The sequence below is a fragment of the Grampus griseus genome (assembly GCF_964374135.1).
Source record: "Grampus griseus genome assembly, chromosome: 14".
Lineage (NCBI taxonomy): Eukaryota > Metazoa > Chordata > Mammalia > Artiodactyla > Delphinidae > Grampus > Grampus griseus.
In genome coordinates, this window is record NC_139008.1 from 38,005,444 (window position 1) to 38,024,957 (window position 19,514).

At 53.3% G+C, this 19,514-nt stretch overlaps 1 protein-coding gene across 1 annotated transcript in view; it reads left to right on the forward strand.

The window, feature by feature from the left end:
• IFT140 (intraflagellar transport 140) overlaps positions 1 to 19,514 on the forward strand; it is a 70,541-nt gene that overhangs the window by 20,239 nt on the left and 30,788 nt on the right. The window contains exons 11-19 of the mRNA XM_082670544.1: positions 172 to 375; positions 509 to 581; positions 2,486 to 2,577; positions 7,432 to 7,559; positions 9,120 to 9,237; positions 11,569 to 11,699; positions 12,098 to 12,266; positions 13,585 to 13,716; positions 17,407 to 17,606. Of these exons, the coding sequence (XP_082526670.1) occupies positions 172 to 375; positions 509 to 581; positions 2,486 to 2,577; positions 7,432 to 7,559; positions 9,120 to 9,237; positions 11,569 to 11,699; positions 12,098 to 12,266; positions 13,585 to 13,716; positions 17,407 to 17,606 (1,247 nt within the window). The remainder of the gene's footprint in view (positions 1 to 171; positions 376 to 508; positions 582 to 2,485; positions 2,578 to 7,431; positions 7,560 to 9,119; positions 9,238 to 11,568; positions 11,700 to 12,097; positions 12,267 to 13,584; positions 13,717 to 17,406; positions 17,607 to 19,514) is intronic.

Sequence of the window (19,514 nt, forward strand, 5' to 3'; positions counted from 1 at the left end):
TCCCCTGCATTGGCAGGCGGACTCTCAACCACTGCGCCACCAGGGAAGCCCTAAAATCATGTTTTTAAACAAGAAGAAGAAATAGTGCTTGGAAATTGTTTATGAATCCTCGTACTTATAACATTGCCCTGACTGCACCTCTCCTTTCTGTCTCTCAACGTGGGAATGAAGTGGGGCTCCAGGAAGAGCCTCCTGGCAGTGAACAGCATCAGCTCCGTGCTCATCCTCCGCGAGCAGGCCATGTCGTCCCACTTCCACCAGCACGTGGCCGCGGTGCAGGTCTCCCCGAGCCTACTCAGCGTGTCCTTCCTGTCCACGGGGGTGACGCACAGCCTGCGCACAGACATGTACATCAGCGGAGTGTTCACCACCAAGGTCACTGCCAGGGTGACCATGGGCTTGGGCGGGATCATCGATACAGACGGAAGACCTGATCGGTTGTTAGGGTCATTCGGGACAACGAGGCCCAGACGGCCGGTTGCTTTTTAATTTCCGTGGTTCTTTGTAGGATGCTGTTGCCGTCTGGAATGGAAAACAGGTGGTGATCTTTGAGCCTTCTGGAGCCACATTACGAAGTGCAGGTAGGAGTCTTTTCAGCCCCACGAAGGGGACTCACATCTAATGCGGGTGGGTGCTGGTGCCTGTGAGGTGGGCAAAGGGCAGGCCCAGGGCCATGGGGAGACCCTTATGTCAGTTCTCGTGCCTGGGCCTGCGTTTCCAGAGCCGGTGCTGCCACTCTAGCCCTGTGCAACCAGGGCCTCCCCAGCCTCCCTACAGAAGCTAGTTGAGGTAGTTAAGTGCAGCCAGATCTGGGGCCAGCAGCCCTCCTGGGCTCCAGGACGATGAAACAGCTCAGAAATAAGTCGGCATGACTGTGAAGAACCACAGTGCTTTCCGGGGAAAGGGATGCTACACACCTGACTTCTGAACTTCCCAGAGCACGCACAGCAGTGAGCCCGTGGGGTCTCGACCAAGGCCAACCTCTGTCTGAAAATTTCAGGGTGGATCTTCAGAGCTGTTCCACCTGTCCCATCCATCGCTCCGACTCTCTGTTTCACTTTATCTTCTGCTCTTTAGCACATGTCTGTATGAGTTACGGGGCTGCTGTAACAAGGACCACAAAACGAGTGGCTGTTTAGGAGTTATTCTCTCACAGTTCTTGAGGCCAGATGTCCAAAATTAGTTGCACTGGCCAAAATCAAGGTGTTGACAGAGCCCCAGAGGCTCTAGGGAAGACTCTGCTCCTTGCTTCTTACAGCTTTTGGTGGCTGCCAGCAGTCCTTGGCTTGGGGTCACATCATTCCAGTCTCTGCCTCCACTGTCACATTGTTCCTGTCTAAAAATCTCCCTCCCTCTTAACAGGGACACTTGTGATTTCATTTGGGGCCCATTTGCATAATCCAAGATAATCTCCCCATCTCAAGACCTTAACATCTTTGGCCATATAAGCTAATATTCATGGGTTTCAGGGATTAGGACCTGATCTCTTTGGGGACATCTTCCCACCAAGCACAGTGACCATCAGGACGTGCTCCTCGGCAAGATCTCCTTCTGCACAGTTCTTGTCTTCACCCATCCTGACCTAGGCCCTCCTACCTCACAGGGGGATTCGTCATTGCACTGTTCCCAGGGTGATGCCCCCACGTGCTTGTTTGAATACCTCACACCTCCCTGGGGATGTTTTTCCACAGGTTATCAACTCTCTCCCTCATATTATTCCCTCACTTTTTTTTCCTCCTCTAACACTTTGTTGCCTAAAGTTCTCTTGGAACACTTTTCCCACCCTGCCCTGTATCGTGCTGATAATTCACGTCTTCGCCTCTCTTCTACCATAGACCCCTTGAGGGGCAAGGGTGAACTTATCCTCCCAAGAGGATAGCACAACAGGTGCTGAGCTATTTTCTGTTTTGTGTGTGTCATCATCTTCCTAACTAGATAAGAACCTGTCTAGAGCCAGAGACTAGAGCTTGTGGTCTCCAAAGTTCCACATAAGATAAGCAGATGCTTGAACAATCATGCTGTCATAGATGCTGTGCTACTGGAAGCACCACTGCTAGATGGGATAAAAGAGGAGAGACCATCAGTGACTGGTGAGGGCAGGGTGCCCAGCACTGAGTCCCCACACCTGGCCATCACCGGCAGCTGTGGCCCTGGCAGGTCCCTGTGTCTCAGAGCCTCACTTTCCTCATCTGCAAGATAAAGAAAACGCACCTTTCACAAGGCTATTGTGGGTGCCAAGGAAAATTAGGGAACACACATGAGAACACTTCTTGACTATACCGCAGCTCCACCCCTTCTACCCGTCTCACCGTGGTTCCTTCTTTATATCCTTAGTTGTAGAAGATCTTTTCTGCTAGGTTTCAGTCTTTCTCATCAATAGTTGCCCTACAAAAAATTCTAGTTTTAGTGTGAGAATGCTTCTTAAACTCTAAGGAGCTATGACGAGACTAGCTGCTGCTGTCCTGACCTTTATCTTTAATTTTAGGTACCTTCCTGTGTGAGTCTCCAGTGTTAGCCATGCACGAAGAAAACGTTTATACGGTGGAGCCAAACCGAGTCCAAGTTCGAACCTGGCAGGTAAATTGCTGCTCTAGAGTGAGTGGCCTGTGACGTTAAAGACAATTAGAACAGAGTTTAAAATGCCATCTCTAAATCAAGCCAGAGCCTGCTTAATGACTTCACTCAACCACATCAGATTGCCCCCACTGGGTGCTTGGTTGTAAAAATGGATTGTCGGATAGCCCCTCCATCGACAGCTCTTGTGACTTCAGAAGTCAGGAGGTGAGGCAGTGGCCTTTTGCAGTGAAAAGGACTACATGGCTGGACCTTGAGTGCATGGGGGTGTGAAATGGGAGGAAATTTTGCTGTGTTTAATGCGCATCTTGAGGACTGAGGGGTCATCAGTTCAGGACATATCTTTAGGCAGACCTTTTTCCCTGCATGTGTCTGAGGGTGAGGCCAGGATGGGAGCAATGTGTGCCTCCAGGATTACAGGCCTTTAACACACCATTCTGTTCCCTCCGGGTGGTGTGCAGTAAGGAAACCCTGCCCACATCCCGTGCACACTTGCTGGACCCCCAGGGCTGACATGGTGTATTAGTTTCCTGAGCCTGCCATAACCAATGACCACAAACTTATGGCTTAAAACAATAGAAATTTATTTTCTTTGCAGTTCAGGAGGCCAGAAGTCCTAAATCTAGGTGTGGGCAAGATTGGCTCCTTCTGAGGCTCTGAGGGTGAATTTGTCCCATGCCCCTTCCAGCTTTTGGTGTTGCCGGCATTCCTTGCGTTCCTCAGCCTGTAGACAGATCACTCCAGTCTTTGCCTCCATCTTTACGTGGCCTTCTCCCTGTGTCTTAGAAGGACACTTGTCCTTGGATTTAGGGTCCACCCTAATCCAGAGTTGTCTCCTTTTGAGATCCTTAATTATATCTGCAAAGACCCTTTTTCCAAGATACATCCAAATGGATGTATCTTTCAGGGGCTACCATTCAGCCCAGTACATGCAATAGTGTTCTGCATCATGGTTGAGGACATTTGTTATGGCACTGGTTTTAGCTCTCAGTATGACTGCTTTGTCCAGCTCTGAGTTCTTTCCTGGGGTCCAGCATTTGATTTCCCAGGGCTGCCATGTCCGTGTCCTTGTACCTCACAGCCTGCACGTCCACTCTTGCATTCAGCAATTCCTGAAAGAGCTTCCATGCAGTTCTACTTTCTAGCAGGAGGGTCAGACAGTAAAGGTGCACACTGAAGTGTGGAGGTGGGTGGGAAGTATTGCAGGGGGTGGCATTGGAATAGAGACCTGACAAGTCAGGGAAGCGCCCGCAGCCCCACTCGCCTCCTGGGGCAAAGTGCAGGTGGAAGGAGCTGGGGCCTGTTGAGATACCTGCCCTGCTTCAGGTCAAAAGGGAGGCAGAGAGGCTGGAGGGAAGGAGGGATGGGCCTTGCATACTGCTGATAGTTGTGTAGGGGCATCAGCTGTGGACATAAAGCCGAGGCAGGGAGGGGCCCTCCTAACAAAAGATGAGGGAGCAGCTGGGTTATCAGAGGAGTGATCTGCGGAGCTGGAGAGTGGAGGCATGCAAGGAAAGAAGGAAAGATCTTCAGGGAAGGGGCGAAAGGCGTACTGGGAAAGAAGGATAGGCCTGCTGGAAAATGGGGGAATGGCATACTGGGAAAGAATGATAGGTCTGATGGGAAGGTGCAAAGAGCATGCTGGGAAGGGGCAAGAGGCATACTGGGAAAGGGGCAAAAGGCATAATGGGAGAGAATGAAAGACGTGCTGGGAAAGGACGAAAGGCATGCTGGGAAAGAAGGATAGGCCTGCTGGAGAAGGGGGAAAGGCATACTGGGAAAGAATGATAGGCCTGATGGGAAGGAGCAAAAGGCATGATGGGAAAGGGGTGAAAAGCATACTGGGAAAGAATGATAGGCCTGTAGGAAGGGGTGAGATGCATACTGGGAAAGAAGAAAAGGCCTGCTGGGAAGGGGCAAAAGGCATACTGGGAAAGAATGATAGGCCTGCTGGGAAAGGGCGAAAGGCATGCTGGGAAAGGGGTGAAAGGCATACCGGGAAAGAATGATAGGCCTGCTGGGAAGAGGTGAAAGGCATACTGGGAAAGGGGTGAAAGGTTTGCTGGGGAAGGGGTGAAAAATCAGCTGGAGGGAACTTAGGAGCGTCTGACCACAGACAGTCTAGAGTTTAGACTTTTTAGTTGATTTTTAGGTTAAGGAATATGTGACCATGGTGATTAGTAAAGTAATGCCAGCCTGTGTAAGGAATCCATTAGCACCTCTCCTCTCGTTGGAAAGCTGGAGTGTGTCTCCAGACCTTTCTCCCTGCCCGTGCATCCATGACACACAAACTGCAGTTGTTGCTGGTTTGTGTGGTGATGGGACAGCCATTATGTACCTCATGGTTCTCGCAGAAGCTTCCTCCAGGCGGGAGCGCAGAGCCCCGCTGGTTCCCGTGCTTCCTGCCAGGCACTGCGAGGAGAGGCGGGAGCTGAGCGGGGGCTGGTGTCTGACAGACACCCGTGGAGGCAAAGCCTCGGGGGACCATGTGGAAGTTGGAAGGCAGGAGGTGTGGAGCCCGAGTAACACGGTGCGTTTTGGCTTGTTTTTTTCTTGGTTTTGTGTTTTCTTCCTAGAAGATCACTTCTGTGTGGGAAGGACTAGGGCAGCTGGTGAGCAGTGAAGGCAGATAGGAGAGGCCACAGGTGAGAGGTCCGGGGGCTTGGAGCGCGACAATGGGCAGGGAGCCAGGCCAGAGTCAGCAGTTAGGGGCGTGGTGAGCAACTGGTGTAGGAGGGAGGAACTGAGGACATTCTAGTTGTCTAGTTTGCGGGTCTGTGCTAATTGTGGAGCCTTAAGGTGGAACGTACAGAAGCAGAGCAGGGCTGGGGGGGAAGGGTGCAAGTGTGAGGTGCCTCGGACACCCTTCAGAGATGTCCCAGTGTTACCTGAAAACGAGGTTCGCCTCTCGGTGGATGTCAGCCAATAGACACAACCAAGCTAAGATCGGGAGAAGGAAGGATTTATTACTTGCAGCCAGGAAGGAGAACACGGGGGATCTTTCCCAAAACAGTGTCTCCTGAACAGCAAAATTGGGGAAGTTTTAAGCTAAGGGCACAAGCATATTCACAAAAGCATTTGAGCAGAGGAGAATTCAGGGTAGAATTGGGGCAAAGGTCAACAGAGTCCAGGCTGTGGATTGAAGTCGGTGGGAGCGTTACTTCCTGCAGAACTCAAAGGTGTATTATTATGTATATCCCTTGAGGAACCAGGACCTGCCCCAAGGCTGCTCCTCCCTTGTTTCTGCATTCCCTCCCTAAGATCATTAATTGCTGAGGCCTGTTCTAGGACCAGCACTGTGGCCAGGCTTAGATCACAAAATGGCTTAGGCTAAAATGGGTCCTCTTATGTCAAGAATACCAGTCCTGGTTTTCTTTCTCCAGGAACCCCCACCACCACCCCGCCCCAGCCTATATCCTTACACCAGAGCCAGCTGGAAACACTGCTCTGGAGGCAGGAGCCCAGGCCACGCTCTGAAACTGGGGTTGGGAATTGGGACATATCATTGAGGCAGTGTGGAAGGAGAGGAGGTCAGGTTTGCACTGCGTACGACGTGTCAGGAGCGGCAGAGGAGAGGTCGAGCAGAGGAGGCTGAGAGCCTCGCTCTGTCCTCACCAGTGAGCCTGTCCTCACCGTGAGCCATTGCCTGTGACTGTTGTTTGCTTGTTCCACAAACGTATACTAACCTCCCTACTGGGTGCATCAACATGAAGATCAGATTCCTCAGCTTGGAACTCACCCCCATGCTGTTTATCCCTCACTCTGAGTTTCCTGGACGGGTTATGCAGCTTCCTGGCCTGCTCCTCAAGTCTCTGTGCCTGGCACTAGGAGTCTACTAAGTTCTGTTGGAACGCCCCCCCATCCCCGGTCGTCCAGCCTGCTCCCCGCTACCCCTGCACTGGGACCAGGCCTCCACCTGCCGCCCACTCACTGTTGGGGTGCCCTGCTCCCAGCCCAGCACCATGCCACGCAGACACTTACTGGGCGCTGCTTGAATTGAGCCAGGAGCCTCTCTCAGCTCCAAGGACAAGGGTCGGTCCATGCACAAGACACACGAAAGCCTAAGCTCTGTGCAGGCCTGACTGTAGTCACTCTTTCCAAAATGCTCTTAAAGTAAGAGTGACACTTTAAAACCCTCCAGAGTCTTCCAACTTCACGTAGAACAAAATCTGGCTCTCCACCTTGGCCTGCACTGATTACCCACTTGGCCTCTGGTCACTGCCCACCTCGGGGGCCACCCCTTGGCCACCACATTCCTTCCTGCTGTGCTGGCTCCTCCTTGTCCTGGAAAGCCAGGCTCAGCTCTCCAATAGGTGGCTCCTTCTCCCCAGTCTCAGTTCAGGTTTGCCCCACAGACAAGACCTGTTTCTCAGGCATTTACTGACGTATGATGTACACACAGGAAAGCAAGCATGTTGTGTGTGCAGCTCAGTGAGTTTTCACAGATGGACGTATCCGTGACGCGACCACCATCCCTTCCACTCACGGCCTCCCCTGGATGTGACCACTTAGAGGACACTAGCCACACAGTCAGTTTCATTGGGGCTTTAACATAAGACCTTGCAGGCAGTACCTCCTGGACCAACCCAAGCAGGTGGAATTCAATGTCTCGCCACCTTGATAGTTTTGTTTTAGCATTCTGTCCGTCACCTGTCTACACTTGCTCAGGTTGAGTTATGTGCGTACTTGCTTGTTGACCTGGCTGCTACCTGTCTCCCCCTCTGAACGTAAGCATCAGGGATCCCCCCGGGGCAGGGCCCCGTCCTCCCCTCCCCGTGTGGGGTGAGACTCCAGCAGAGGGCAGGGCCCTGTGAATAAAGCCTCCCTGAATTCCCTGTTCCCTCCTTTTTTCTTCAGGGGACTGTGAAACAACTCCTGCCATTTTCCGAAACAGAGGGGAACCCATGCTTCTTTGACATCTGTGGAAATTTCCTGGTTGTAGGGACAGACTTGGCTCACTTTAAAAGCTTTGATCTATCCCGAAGGTACAGTGTTTGTCCAAATAAAAGTATTATATTTTTAAAATTAGTCAGGAGGTAGTGTGGTGGGTAGAAAATGGAGAGGAGGAAGCAAACTACTTATGTTCTCATTTCAACATTAATGTGCAGCTTACTTTTTTGAAATGTCTTATGTCTTGATTTAAATTCTTCATCTTTGCATGAAGGGTAAGGGACCAGCATCACTATGTGATGGACACATGACAGTGCCTTTGTCAAAATCCATAGAACTTTACAGCTCAAAGTGAGCCTTAATGTCTGCAAATTTAAAAAATCAGTTCAGGGGATCCCAGGATGGAATGCAGACGAGGCAGGACTACCCACCATTCGTGAGTGTGTGGAACTGCCTCCCTGGGAACCAGGTGCCGCCTGGGTCACCCTGGCACCGAGTGGGACCGTGAGACTAAGGGCTAAGGGGCCGCACGCGGCATGTGCTCTGCAGACGAAGTCAGTTCCCACGGGGCTCGGGGAGCAGTACCCACACTGCCATCCAGGCTGGACATGAGCAGCCGAGGGATGGGATGGGAGCCCGAGGGAGCCAGCTTCTCGCCTGGGTGGGAGGTTCCAGATCAGCAGGGGTGGAGGCTGGAGTGACCCCTGTGCTGGTGCATCCAAGGTGGAGATGTGAGTCTGAAGTAGAGTGCAGCTTCACGTAGACGCAGGTGGATGCGTATAAAGTTACCATGGCTACGAGGATACACACCAGTCAGTATACACACAGCCTTGCTCTGTCAGCCGTGGGGGCCTGAGGGCAATGACACCCCAAGAGCAACGAGCACATCCCGTGCCCAGATCTGGGTCTCTAAGTCCTGCAGTAAAGGGAACTGATCTCCTCGGAGAAATGATGCTGGGACTGATACTGGGACTGAAGCAGGAAATACACCAAATGAGCCTGGAGACTCTGTCCCAGCCCAGAGGGGCCCAGGGAGACGAGACAATTAAATGTCAAGTGGGGCCTGGACAGGGGGCCTAGGACAGACAGAGGACACTAGGAGAAAAGTAAGGAAATGTGAATAAAGCAAAAAAAATCATAATGAGATACCTATACAAGCCAGCGTTGTTTCTAATGGCAACAAACTGAAACAACTAAACAGGGAATTAATTAAATAAATTTTAGTTTGTCCACACAGCGGAAAAGCACACAGCTGTAATGAAGTATGGGCAGCAGAGACCCCGGCCAGCTGTGCTGTGGGGACGATGAAGCAGCCTTAATAAGCTGCTCCTGTGTGAGACAGGGACAAAATACGTGTTCGTGTTTGTTCACAGAAACAGAATTTTAAAACCTCACCCACCAAGTAGCAGATTGTTATGTTGTACAGCTGAAACTAAGATAACGTGTGTGTCAATTATACCTTGACAAAAAAAATGTAAAAATAAAAAATCACCCTATGTCTGAGCTCAGCCCATTTCCTGGGTCTCACATTACCGAAGTGAGAGCAGTTGGGCCCAAGTGGAGCTCAGTTCTCTGGGCCCAGGTTCCAGGCCGCAAGGAGAAGGGGCGCCTGCCATCCCACGGCGGTGCCACTGAGACCGCGTCCCTCCCCGCAGAGAGGCGAAGGTGCACTGCAGCTGCAAGAGCCTGGCAGGGCTGGTCCCGGGCGTTGGGGGCATGGCCTCCCTCAGGTGCAATGCCAGCGGCAGCAAGATCAGCATCCTCCTCAGCAAGGTGAGTCCGCTCGTGCGCACAGCTCCTCCCACCCCTCCAGCTGGCCCTTCTGTGCCCCACACCCCGCGCTCTTGACGTCCCCTCCTCCCTGGCCGGGCGGAGTGGTGGGGGAGCTTTCTGTCTGGCCTCTCCTCTTGCCTGGGGCCACCCTTCGCCTCCCCACCTTCCTTCACTCCCTGTTTCATCAGGAGCAGTGGTTTCTGCTTTGCAGAGACCCTCACCTCTTCCCTTTTCTGCCTCTTTCCATCACCCGACTAAATTCTCTGGGCACCAGGGGTGATGACTGTGGAAGGACCTTGGAGCCTCTTGCTTAGAGAAACACACGACATGGGTGTGAAGGAGGCAGGTGGCTGGGTTGCCTGTTCTGGAGGAGCTACTGCCTTCCCACCTGGCAGTATCTGTTCATGCTCTCCTCATGCATTCACTCACACGTTCATTTGCTCACTCATTCACTCACACATTCGCTCACTTATTTATTCACTCATTCTCTCACTCGTTCATTTAAGAGTGGATTGCTGGTTGCCCTCCATGTACCACACACTTTGCTGGCCACTGTAAACACAAACTGATCGGTTAAATCGGGGAATCGGCCCCTCCCCTCGGAGAAGCAGACTCGAGTAAATTTTTACATGGTGAGAGCTGAGAGGAGAGGTGAAGGGCTGGAGGTCAGTGGTAGGTGGAACAGCTCTCAAGAGTTCCGGAGGCTTCCAGGGGAGGTGGAGGTTGAGCCCAGGTGTGGGCTCGCCAGGTGGGCAAGTGATGGGGGCACAGCCCCACCAAGGCGTCAGAGTGCGACCCCGTGGCAGAAGCATGGCTTCACCAAGGTCTCTGGTCACTGGCAGAGGGGGAGGCCCAGGCTGAGTGGTCAGTGGGCTATCACAAGGTGGAAGATCCCTTGGGCCCCATCACAGCCATACTTGGCTGTAGGGCAGGGAAGGACAGGGTCTGAGAGGAGCTGGGTGAGGAGCCTTTGGGGGACGGAGGGGGATCCTGTCTGGTTGTTGAGTTAAGGGATTTGAAGGGCAGCCTGTGGGCAGTTAGACACAAGCCTGAGTCTCAGCCAGGAGGTCTGGCTGGAGGTGGGGGTCCTACCAGCCGGAGGCCAGGGTGGACCTGGGGAGGCTGAGGGAGGGGAAGCAGCTGAGCTGATGGGGAGAGACAGGCAGGCACCGCACACCAGGCAGTCCTGGGTCACTCATTCCTTCAGTGGCCAGGACACTGCCCGGGTATCCACACACAGGCAGGAGACACCCACACAGGAGGTAGGCAGGGTATCGGGACGTGGTGCTGGGCAGTCCCGGGAAGGGCATTTTCCTTGGTGCTGGGTGTGGACGCTGGTGAGAAGTGCGGACTGCTGAGTGACCATTGTCTCCGGAGGCCTGATTCTAAAGAGCAGAGCGAGCTTGAGGGAGCTCAACGCTCAGACCAGGGTCAGGAATGCTCGCCCTGGTGAAAGAAAAAAATCAAAGAAAGAAAAGTTGAGCTAGGTTGAGGGGGCTTGCAGTGAAAGATAGCTCCCCTGCCCCACTGGCACTCCCCAGGGGAGGAGAGGCTGGGAGAAGCAGGAGGAGGAGGATGGGATGAAGCCCCTCTCCTTGCAGACGGGGCAGGGTGGGCGTGGTGTCTGGGGTGGAGACTGAGTCCTGGACCATCTTACCGTGTCCCAGACACTTCGTTGTTTGTCATTTTGCTTAGGGAATTGTGATGACTAGAAGCTTGCGTTTTTATTTAGTCAAACCTATCGATGATTTTTAATTTGTGATTTCTTCCATTGCTTTTAAGCTTACAGTATTTTCTTTTGTCTAAGATATCGGTAATTTTTCATTTTCTTGCCTTTCTTTTCTTAAGTAAGCATGTCCCTTTACCGTCCCGGTATCCGTGGGGATAAAGGTTTAACAGTCTACATGAGTTCTTGGCATTTTGCCCCAACAACCAAGCTGGTTCCCTTTTCTCAGCTTTTCTAAAGCTTCTCTATGGTGTTTACTTCATTTTTACTCACTTGCGTGAGAATTCGTTTATCAGAATCTCGGTCCCTCCTTGTGCCCATGGTTAATCCACCTCAGGTAAGATGACATCACACTCACGTCTGTATTAAGAACAGCTAGACAGCCATAGTCGACCTGCACAGTCTGAGAATTTGTCTTCAGTTTTCTGAAATTAGAAAGTAGTAAATCCATAGCCATTTCAGCAGGATGAACGTAAGCTGACGTTCGAATTACGAATGCTGGAGGCCCGCTCATGGGAGCGGCTGGGTGGATGACCCGGGCATCTCTTCCAGGCGTGTGACTCTCAGTGGGCGGGTACCCTGAGCTCCAGCTCTCTCTTCCCCAGGCTGACAACAGCCCCGATTCCAGAATCTGCTTCTACGATGTGGAAATGGACACAGTGACCATCCTCGACTTCAAGAGGGGACAGATAGATCAGAGAGAGACGTTGTCCTTTAATGGACAGGAGACTAAGAAGTAAGATTGTGGTTTGGGAGGATTTTGTTGAAAAAAATGTTGAAAACGATGTTCAGTTACTTGTTGGCTTCGAGGCAGGTTGTCGCTAAGTTTACTTCACCCTTGGAAGAGCTCAGAGATCACGAGTGGTGGAAACCAGAGGTGAAATAGAAACAAACTCCCCTGGTCAGTCGGGGTGGACTTGAGTCTCTAATCTGTTTTCCAGGTTCTAAGGTTCTGGAGTCATGGGGTCGGAACTCGAGCTTCTGAAAGGGCTGCAACTCGAGTGTCCACAAGGGCAGCCTGAGTCTTGGGGCACAGAGGGCCCATCAGCATCTCTGTTGGCATGGAGAGTGTTTCTGAAAACACAGTGGGGCATTGATGTACCACGTGTGTGAGGGTCTGTCTCTCTCTTTCAGAAGCCAGGCCCTTGCAGATGAGAGGCTGACGAATCTTGTGCCTGTGAGCCACTTCTGGGATCAGAGTGAGCCCAGGCTGTTTGTGTGTGAAGCCTTGCAGGAAGTGCCGGGCGCCCCGCTGCAGCCAACGGACAGGAAGGCCCTGGACGAGGCCAGCACAGGCCCCACGGTACCACATGCTGTCGCCTTTGTGTTTAGATTGGTGGGGACGTGGCAGGCTCTGTCTTCCCAACATGGTCCACAGGGAAGTTCTGGGGAATGGATTCAGGAGAGCAAGCGCTCACCCCCAGGATGCCGGGGGACACCTATCCCCTCTGGGTTGACACTGAGGGCTGGCCCCACCCTCTGTCATGTGCCATTTTCTCTCGGCAGCTCAGAGCTCTTTATCAAAACAGTTAACGTGAACTTACCCCTTGATGTCAGCTCATCCTGTGGGGTCCAGTTACTGAGGCCGACTCCTCAGTCATCCCCCGAACAATTGGCCCCCTTGCCCCTGTCTCCACCCCAACCCCCGGCTTTGCAGGGCGTCCCTCCCCAAAACTGGTGACTCTCGGGCCCAGGACTCCAACACTTTCCAAGTCTTGGGTCCTGCAGGACACGCAGTGATCCCTGAGAAAGCCCGGGGGCTGCATGCGCCTCTCTGTGACCCAGAGGGATCTTTCGTAGGGTCCTCAGTAGGTCAGCAAAGGCCCGCCGGCCCTAGAGCTTCAGGTGACTTGTGTCCCTGCCAAAGGGACTTCCTTCCAGGATATGAGAGGCTGGATCCCCTGAGGCTACCAGCAGCGGGTTTCCACACCCTGATGTTTTCAGAAGCAAATCGGTCTCTGGGTCTGAAACATGAGTGGCGAGAGGGGCCCTGTTGGCATCTGTGTCACTGGAGTGGAGACTCGAAGATGAGAGAGAGGATCTAGTGACGAGCAAGTTGGGGGCACTTGCTCCCACTTGGAGGGTGGGGGCATGGCCGGCGAAGGGCTCCTGGTCTTGGGTGAAGTTGGTGAGGAGACGCAGGCACTCACACAGCAGGGCAGCCACCAGCCCCTCGGCCTCCGCGTCTCCTGGGCAGAAGGGTCTGCGGCCGAGTCCTGCAGGACAGGGTCCCGCCGAGCATCGGCCTCTCCACTGTCCCTGCCTGAGAGCAGAGCAGAGTCTCCATGTCAAAGTCAAGAAACTGAAGGGGCTACTCTTGAAGCTCCTGAGCTTCACTCACCAGCGCGGGTGGAAGGGTTAGTTTTCACCACAAGGTCAGCGAGATGGGTCTAGTGGCTCCCAGGCCTGACGAGGTGTGTCCTCCAGGAGGGGCGTCAGAGAATAGCGGAGCCTGGTGTCGTTGCTGTGTGCCCCTAGGAGGAAGGGGGTTATCTGTGTGCCTATGTGTTGGCCCCTCTACTTTCTTTGTGTTTTATGTAAATATCCCAGCAGTGAAAATGGGATTGGACGAGATTCAGGAAAGTTATTGCCAAACTAAGACAGAACGTCTCCCTCTGCAGGCAGACGTGCTGGTCCTGTCTTTCTTCGTCTCTGAAGAGCACGGCTTCCTGTTGCAGGACAGCTTCCTCCGGCCTCCCGTCTTCCAGGCGCTCCTGGGAATCCAAGTGCCCCATTATTACTTCATGAGAAAGGTGGGAGCCTCTATGTGTGCGGCCGTGTCTCAGGCCCTCCTCCCCACCGGGGCTCTTCCGTTAAACAAGCAAACCGTGTGCCCTGATTTGTCACCTGAGATTCCCGCAGATCCGAGTTTCTGTGTGGGGAAAGGCAGGCAGGCAGCAGTGCTGCTGAGGGTTGTCCCTTCTGGCGTCCCCCAAAGGCACCGTACCCTTCCACTTTCCTGTCTTCTTTTTAAAAATTCTAGCTGTTTTTTTAAAAGTACGTATTCCTATATTCACTGTAGGAAATTCAGAAGCTTCAAATAAAGAAATAAAGACCAAGGATGCTGCAAATCTCCGTGGTCGCAGCCCCCAGAGATGGTTGCTAGGAAAGGCTGGCGGGCAGCCTTTCAGGAGAGGTCTTGTCCTTTGCCCACGTGTGTGTGCGTTACATACACTGGTTGTTTTTATTTTTATTTATTTTTTTGATGTGGACCATTTTTAAAGTCTTCACTGAATTTGTTACACTGTTGCTTCTGTTTTATGTTTTGGTGTTTTGGCCCTGAGGCATGTGGGATCTTAGCTCTCCCACCACGGATCGAACCCGCACCCCCGCATTGGAAGGCGAAGTCCCAAACACTGGACCACCAGGGAAGTCCCACGGGTGTGTTTTTAAATTTTTGATCAAACAGGGTTGTTTTCAGCACACACCACCCACCCCCTCCCCCACCGCCAACAAGGGTATTTTGGATGAGTTATTTGCCTTCCCTGGAACCTGGTCTCCACGTCCCCACGGTCCCTCCTGGACCTGAAATCAGCCATCCTCTGCCCTGAGATGCCGTGCTGATCACGGGGGTGGGTGCATCTGGGAGGTAGGGGTGGCGGAATGTCCAGACGAGTTGAAACACTGGCTGAGCCACCTGTTCTCAGCCGGGCGCCAACACCGCCTGCACAGAGGAGGCGCGGCTGCGCTGGGACCTGAAGGCTGCAGCCTGTCGTTCGTGCCTTCCGTTCTGCAGGACTGTGAATGTGCTGGCCGCTGCTGCTCCTATTCTCGTAAAATCTGCAGACTCCTCCCCGTCGTCAGCTCTTTGGGCTCCCCTGCCGCGTCTTTCTTTACTGTTGTGTCAGAAGAAGGACTGAAGTATGTAGACTTTTACTTGGATATTTTTTGGCTCTTAGCGTAGGGTGATTTAAAATCAACCCTAACATGAACTCTGTATTTTTTGCTGTTAGCAAGTGTTCTTTTTTTAGCCAGGGGTAAGGGCAGACCCCAGAGGACCCCCAGAGATGGTGGACATGCCATCTGAGCTTGGCTATCTCTGCCAGCTCCAGAGCTGAGGCCCCTTGCCTGTGTGAACGGCTGTCTGCTCAGAAGCCAGGACGCAGGTCTCCCCGGGCCCCTCCCAGGGTTATTACTGACCTGAAGAGGTTTGGCAGGAAGGCCCAGGGTGGGCTCTCTGCTCTTTGTTCTGTGACTGTCATGGGCGAGCCGTGTGGGTCTGTGGGTCTCAGGCTGTGCTGAAGCCCTCGTGCAGCGTGCCCCCCTGAGACCACAGGCCAGGGTTGCCCCTGGGAACAGTATCCCCAGCCATCGAGGTCGGCAGCGAATAGTCTTTTCTGCACTTTGACTTGTGATCCGTTGCAGTGAACTTTGTGAGGCTGTGTGGTTTCGATTCCAGGACGCCCTGCGCTCCGTCCATGCAGGTTTTCTGAGTTTCCTCTTTTGAATAGACCAGTGCCTCCAGACCAGCATTTTTCTGAATTTCATTCTTATTTAGTGCTTTTATACGTTTTCATTTCTCTTTGATTTGAGACTCAAAACGTAGAGACAGCCTTTGAGCTCCTTCTCTTGGGCATCTCCCTTGTCTTCACGCCTGGGCTTGTTTCCCTCAGTCTGAGCACCATCCTCCCCTCCGCCAGCCCCTCAGCTCTCTTCCCCCCGAGCATCCACTTGGAGCTGTTGGCCCAGCAGAGGCCTGCGTGATGCTCCTCCCTGTTACCTGAGCTTTGCAGTTGCCCCAAGATGTGGTTTTCTTTGTTTTAAGCGACAGCTGTCTGTGTGCTGACACCTCCCACCTCACATGCTCCAGCTTTGTCAGGGGCCTGGCAGGGCATCAGCTCCTCGTTGGGGCAGCACGAACAGTCTTGTCTCCTAATGCTTGCGGTGAGGAAGTATTTCACTTACCTGTGTTTGCAACACAGGAAGTCTTATTCATTTGATCTCTCAGTGCGTGGGAGGAGGGGCCTACGCAGCCTATTTCCCTGAAGCGCCTGGCGTCCCGAGGTTCCTGTCCGCACACTCAAGGGTGTGGTGTCAGTCGAACAGCCCTGGGCCCCCAGCTCCCACATGTGTCCAGGGCAGGCGGCTCATCCCCTCGAGAGCAGAACCCAAGGTGAATGCAGGCAGGGGGCACCGTGAGCTGTGACCGTGGGTGCACTTGTTTCTGTGAGAATTCCTGCGTGTGCTTGTGGGGAGCAGGGCTCTAATGAGGATGGGGCATCAGACCCACAGCAAGGCTGACGGAGGTCAGGCTGCTGTCTCGTGATTTGTGACACCACAGCAGACAGCAAGTACCACCCCCCATGGTTTTTGTGTCCACGTTTTCTGAAGGTTTCCCACTCAGTGCAAAATCAGCCCAAACTTGAGGACTCAGCTTCCCGCCGGATGTGACCCCACCACTCGGCCACAAACCCTGACCAGGGCTGCTCTTGGCCTCTGCTTATGCTCTGCTCTGTGCCTGGAGGGTCTCCCCGTCCACACCTGGGTCTGATAAATCCTACCAGGGTTTCAAGGCCCAGATCAAGTGCCCCCAAAGTTGGGGGCTACAGTTGAACTTCAGAAGGATCCGTGACACAGGAGCTTCTGGGAACTGAGTCAGAGGCAGGTGGTGAAGGAGTCAGAGTCACAGCAGATACGAAACTGCCAGGGTAGGGGAGTGGGGTCCAAGGAGATGGATCATGAACTCTCTACACGGGGGAGCCTGTGTAATCAGACGAATGGACGCTGCAGAGAGAGAGCAAGCCAGGTGGGAGACCAAGGGGTGTGTGTGCGGATCCAGCCCAGGGGTGAGTGGAGGGCATGGAACCCCGTCTAGCTGGGAGGAGGGAAGTGGACTTGAGAAGGATTTGTGGCTGGAGCTGGTGCAGAAGGCATGGTCCAGACAGTGCACTAAACTGTGCTTGTGCTGGGACCACAGGATTTCCTTCCTCTGCCTGCATTGGGGGTGTGGCAGGGGTGGGGGGTGGGCTGCACTAGGTGAAGGTTCTGAGAAGCACCAGCAGAGGGCTCACCACCACTAATCCAGGTTACATTTTGGAAACTTCTACCTGCAGTGATGCTGGCGTCGATTTTAATACCCTCTGCACATGTACACAGATCTGACTTGATAGTAAAAGCTCTTTCTAGGAATTTTACAAACGGCCCTGGGAGGTAGGGATTTTCATGCCTGTTCACGGCTGTTGAGCAGCTGATGTTAGTGCCTTAGCGGCTGGCAGGTCCCTGTGCGTTGACAGCCTGCATCACCCGCTGTCTGAAGCCAGAGCCCCAAGTTCTGGTAACTTCAGGGGGCCTGCGGACGTGCGTTGTGTTTGCCGAGAGAATTGCTGAATATGGGGTCTGTGTGCAGAGGGTCCCCGCAGCTGACGAGTACCCCCAGGGAGAGGCCCGGGGTGGGCCCTGGCTTTACAGGGATCCACAAATAAACAGTGCCCTTTGTCGTTCAGCTGGGAGAAGTGGACCTCGAGGACCAGGTGGACTCTGGGTCCCAGCGCATCCCCCAGACGGTGGGCAGGAGGCCCCTGCGGGACTTCGTGGGGCTAGAAGACTGTGACAAGCCCACGCAGGACGCCATGCTCAACTTCACCTTCTTCCTGGCTGTCGGGGACATGGACGAAGCCTTCCGGTCCATCAAGCTCATCAAAAGGTGAGGGTTCTGCTCGCGAGGTGTGCCGCACCCAACTCCCTGTGACCCTCCTTCGGGTCTCTTCCCTCCCCACGAGTCTCATCGTCGCTGACTCTTCTTGGTGTTCCTGGTGTCTCATGGGTTTTCACTCAAGGGGATGCTGGTGCTGGTGGAAACCCGGTTGTATATGGGCACCTGGCTGGCCTCGCAATGCTCGGTGTCTCATGGGCTGTGATTTAGTTATTTTGATTTACTTTACAGTGGACACTTCCTAGTTGAAAGTTCTGCAGTTGCTAAATATTTATAACATCTGTCTGTCCAGGAATAATTGCACTAAACAGAAAAGTTTTTTTTGTTTTTTGTTTTTGGCTGCGTTGGGTCTTCGTTGCTGCGCACAGGCTTTCTCTAGTTGCGGTGAACGGGGGCTACTCTTCCTTGCGGTGCGTAGGCTTCTCATTGCAGTGGCTTCTCTTGTTGCGGAGCACGGGCTCTAGGCACCCGAGCTTCAGTAGTTGTGGCACACAGGCTCAGGAGTTGTGGCTCACAGGCTCTAGAGTGCAGGCTCGGTAGTTGTGGCACGCAGGGCTTAGTTGCTCCGCGGAATGTGGGATCTTCCCGGACCAGGGCTTGAACCCGTGTCCCCTGCATTGGCAGGCAGATTCTTAACCGCTGTGCCACGAGGGAAGCCCTAAACAGTAAAGGTTTTGATAGTAAACTCTCAAAACGGCAGGCAAAATGCAATTAAAATTGCTCTAAGTTGTCAATCAAGGGCTACCTATAAGCAGCTTCCTCTCTGTGCCTGTGAGAATTCAGAGCTTCTCAGGAGCATTTGACAGATTTTAATTGCCAAAGAGTAGAAAAACTATTGAAGGGTGAAATTCAAGTGGGAAGAGGAGGACGGGAGATAGGGCACCCCAGCAACCCTCGTCTGCAGTGATGGGTCTGTAACCCAGAAGCAGCCTGAGACCTGGTCTTGGTCCACAGCAGAGGGGCTTTTCCCTGCTGCAGGTGGGCAAGAGGCTTTTGATCAGGGAAGTGAAGAGTGGCTGGAGGCACTATCCGTTTCATAGGAACTCTATCACAGACCATAGGTAAGCACATGGCGCATGCAGTATACGTAGTCGTGTATGTAACACTGCTAAGACTGTACAGCTTGAGGTGCCCAGGGGAGGAAGGGCAGCCCTTTGGGTCCCCTAATGTGCCGACTGTACCTCTGCCCTGAGCTGCGCTTCTATCCGTGGTCAGCCCAGACGTGCTTTAAGTCATTCTCTGTTGCTTTATGTTTTTTTAAAGCAACAACCGGATCTACCTCTTGCTCTGACTAAAGACAAATTTCTGGGGCAGCGTGGCCTTCGAATTCCAGACTGGTCACCGCACATTGTCTGGGTAGCAAAGCTAAATGTTTCTTAAAGGGTTGGCCTAGCGTGGGGGCAGCAGCCAGACAGTGACCACCCCCACACCACGACCACGGACTTTGCACAGTGCTCACCACTGTCCCTCGTTTCCTGGGCTGGAAGATGCGCTTCGTGGCACGGGAACAAGCAGCTGCGCGCTCTCGGGGGACTGTCCTTGCGGGTGTGGCCGGGCAACCCAGCCCGGTCCCAGGGGACGTGGGCTGGTTTTGAGCCCCTGAGGCAGCTCTTAGGTGCTTGTGTTCAGCCTGGGGCTTAGTCCCTGCTACGGAGTCAGGTCCAGGGCTGCTGGCACCAGGCTGGTGCTGGGAAGGTCTTCTGTAGCCCACCAAGTTTGGCTGGATGCACTGAAGACTTTTCTAGGGAAAAAAGTGAATCAATCTCTGAAATTTTTTAAGCCAATAGACTTTTTCCTTCATACTGTGCCAACTGTGGACCTGCCGCTGTCCGGCCAGTGCTTAGGGTCTGTAGAAACGGGGACTTCTGAACGGAAACATGAGTGAGCCATGAGTGGTCC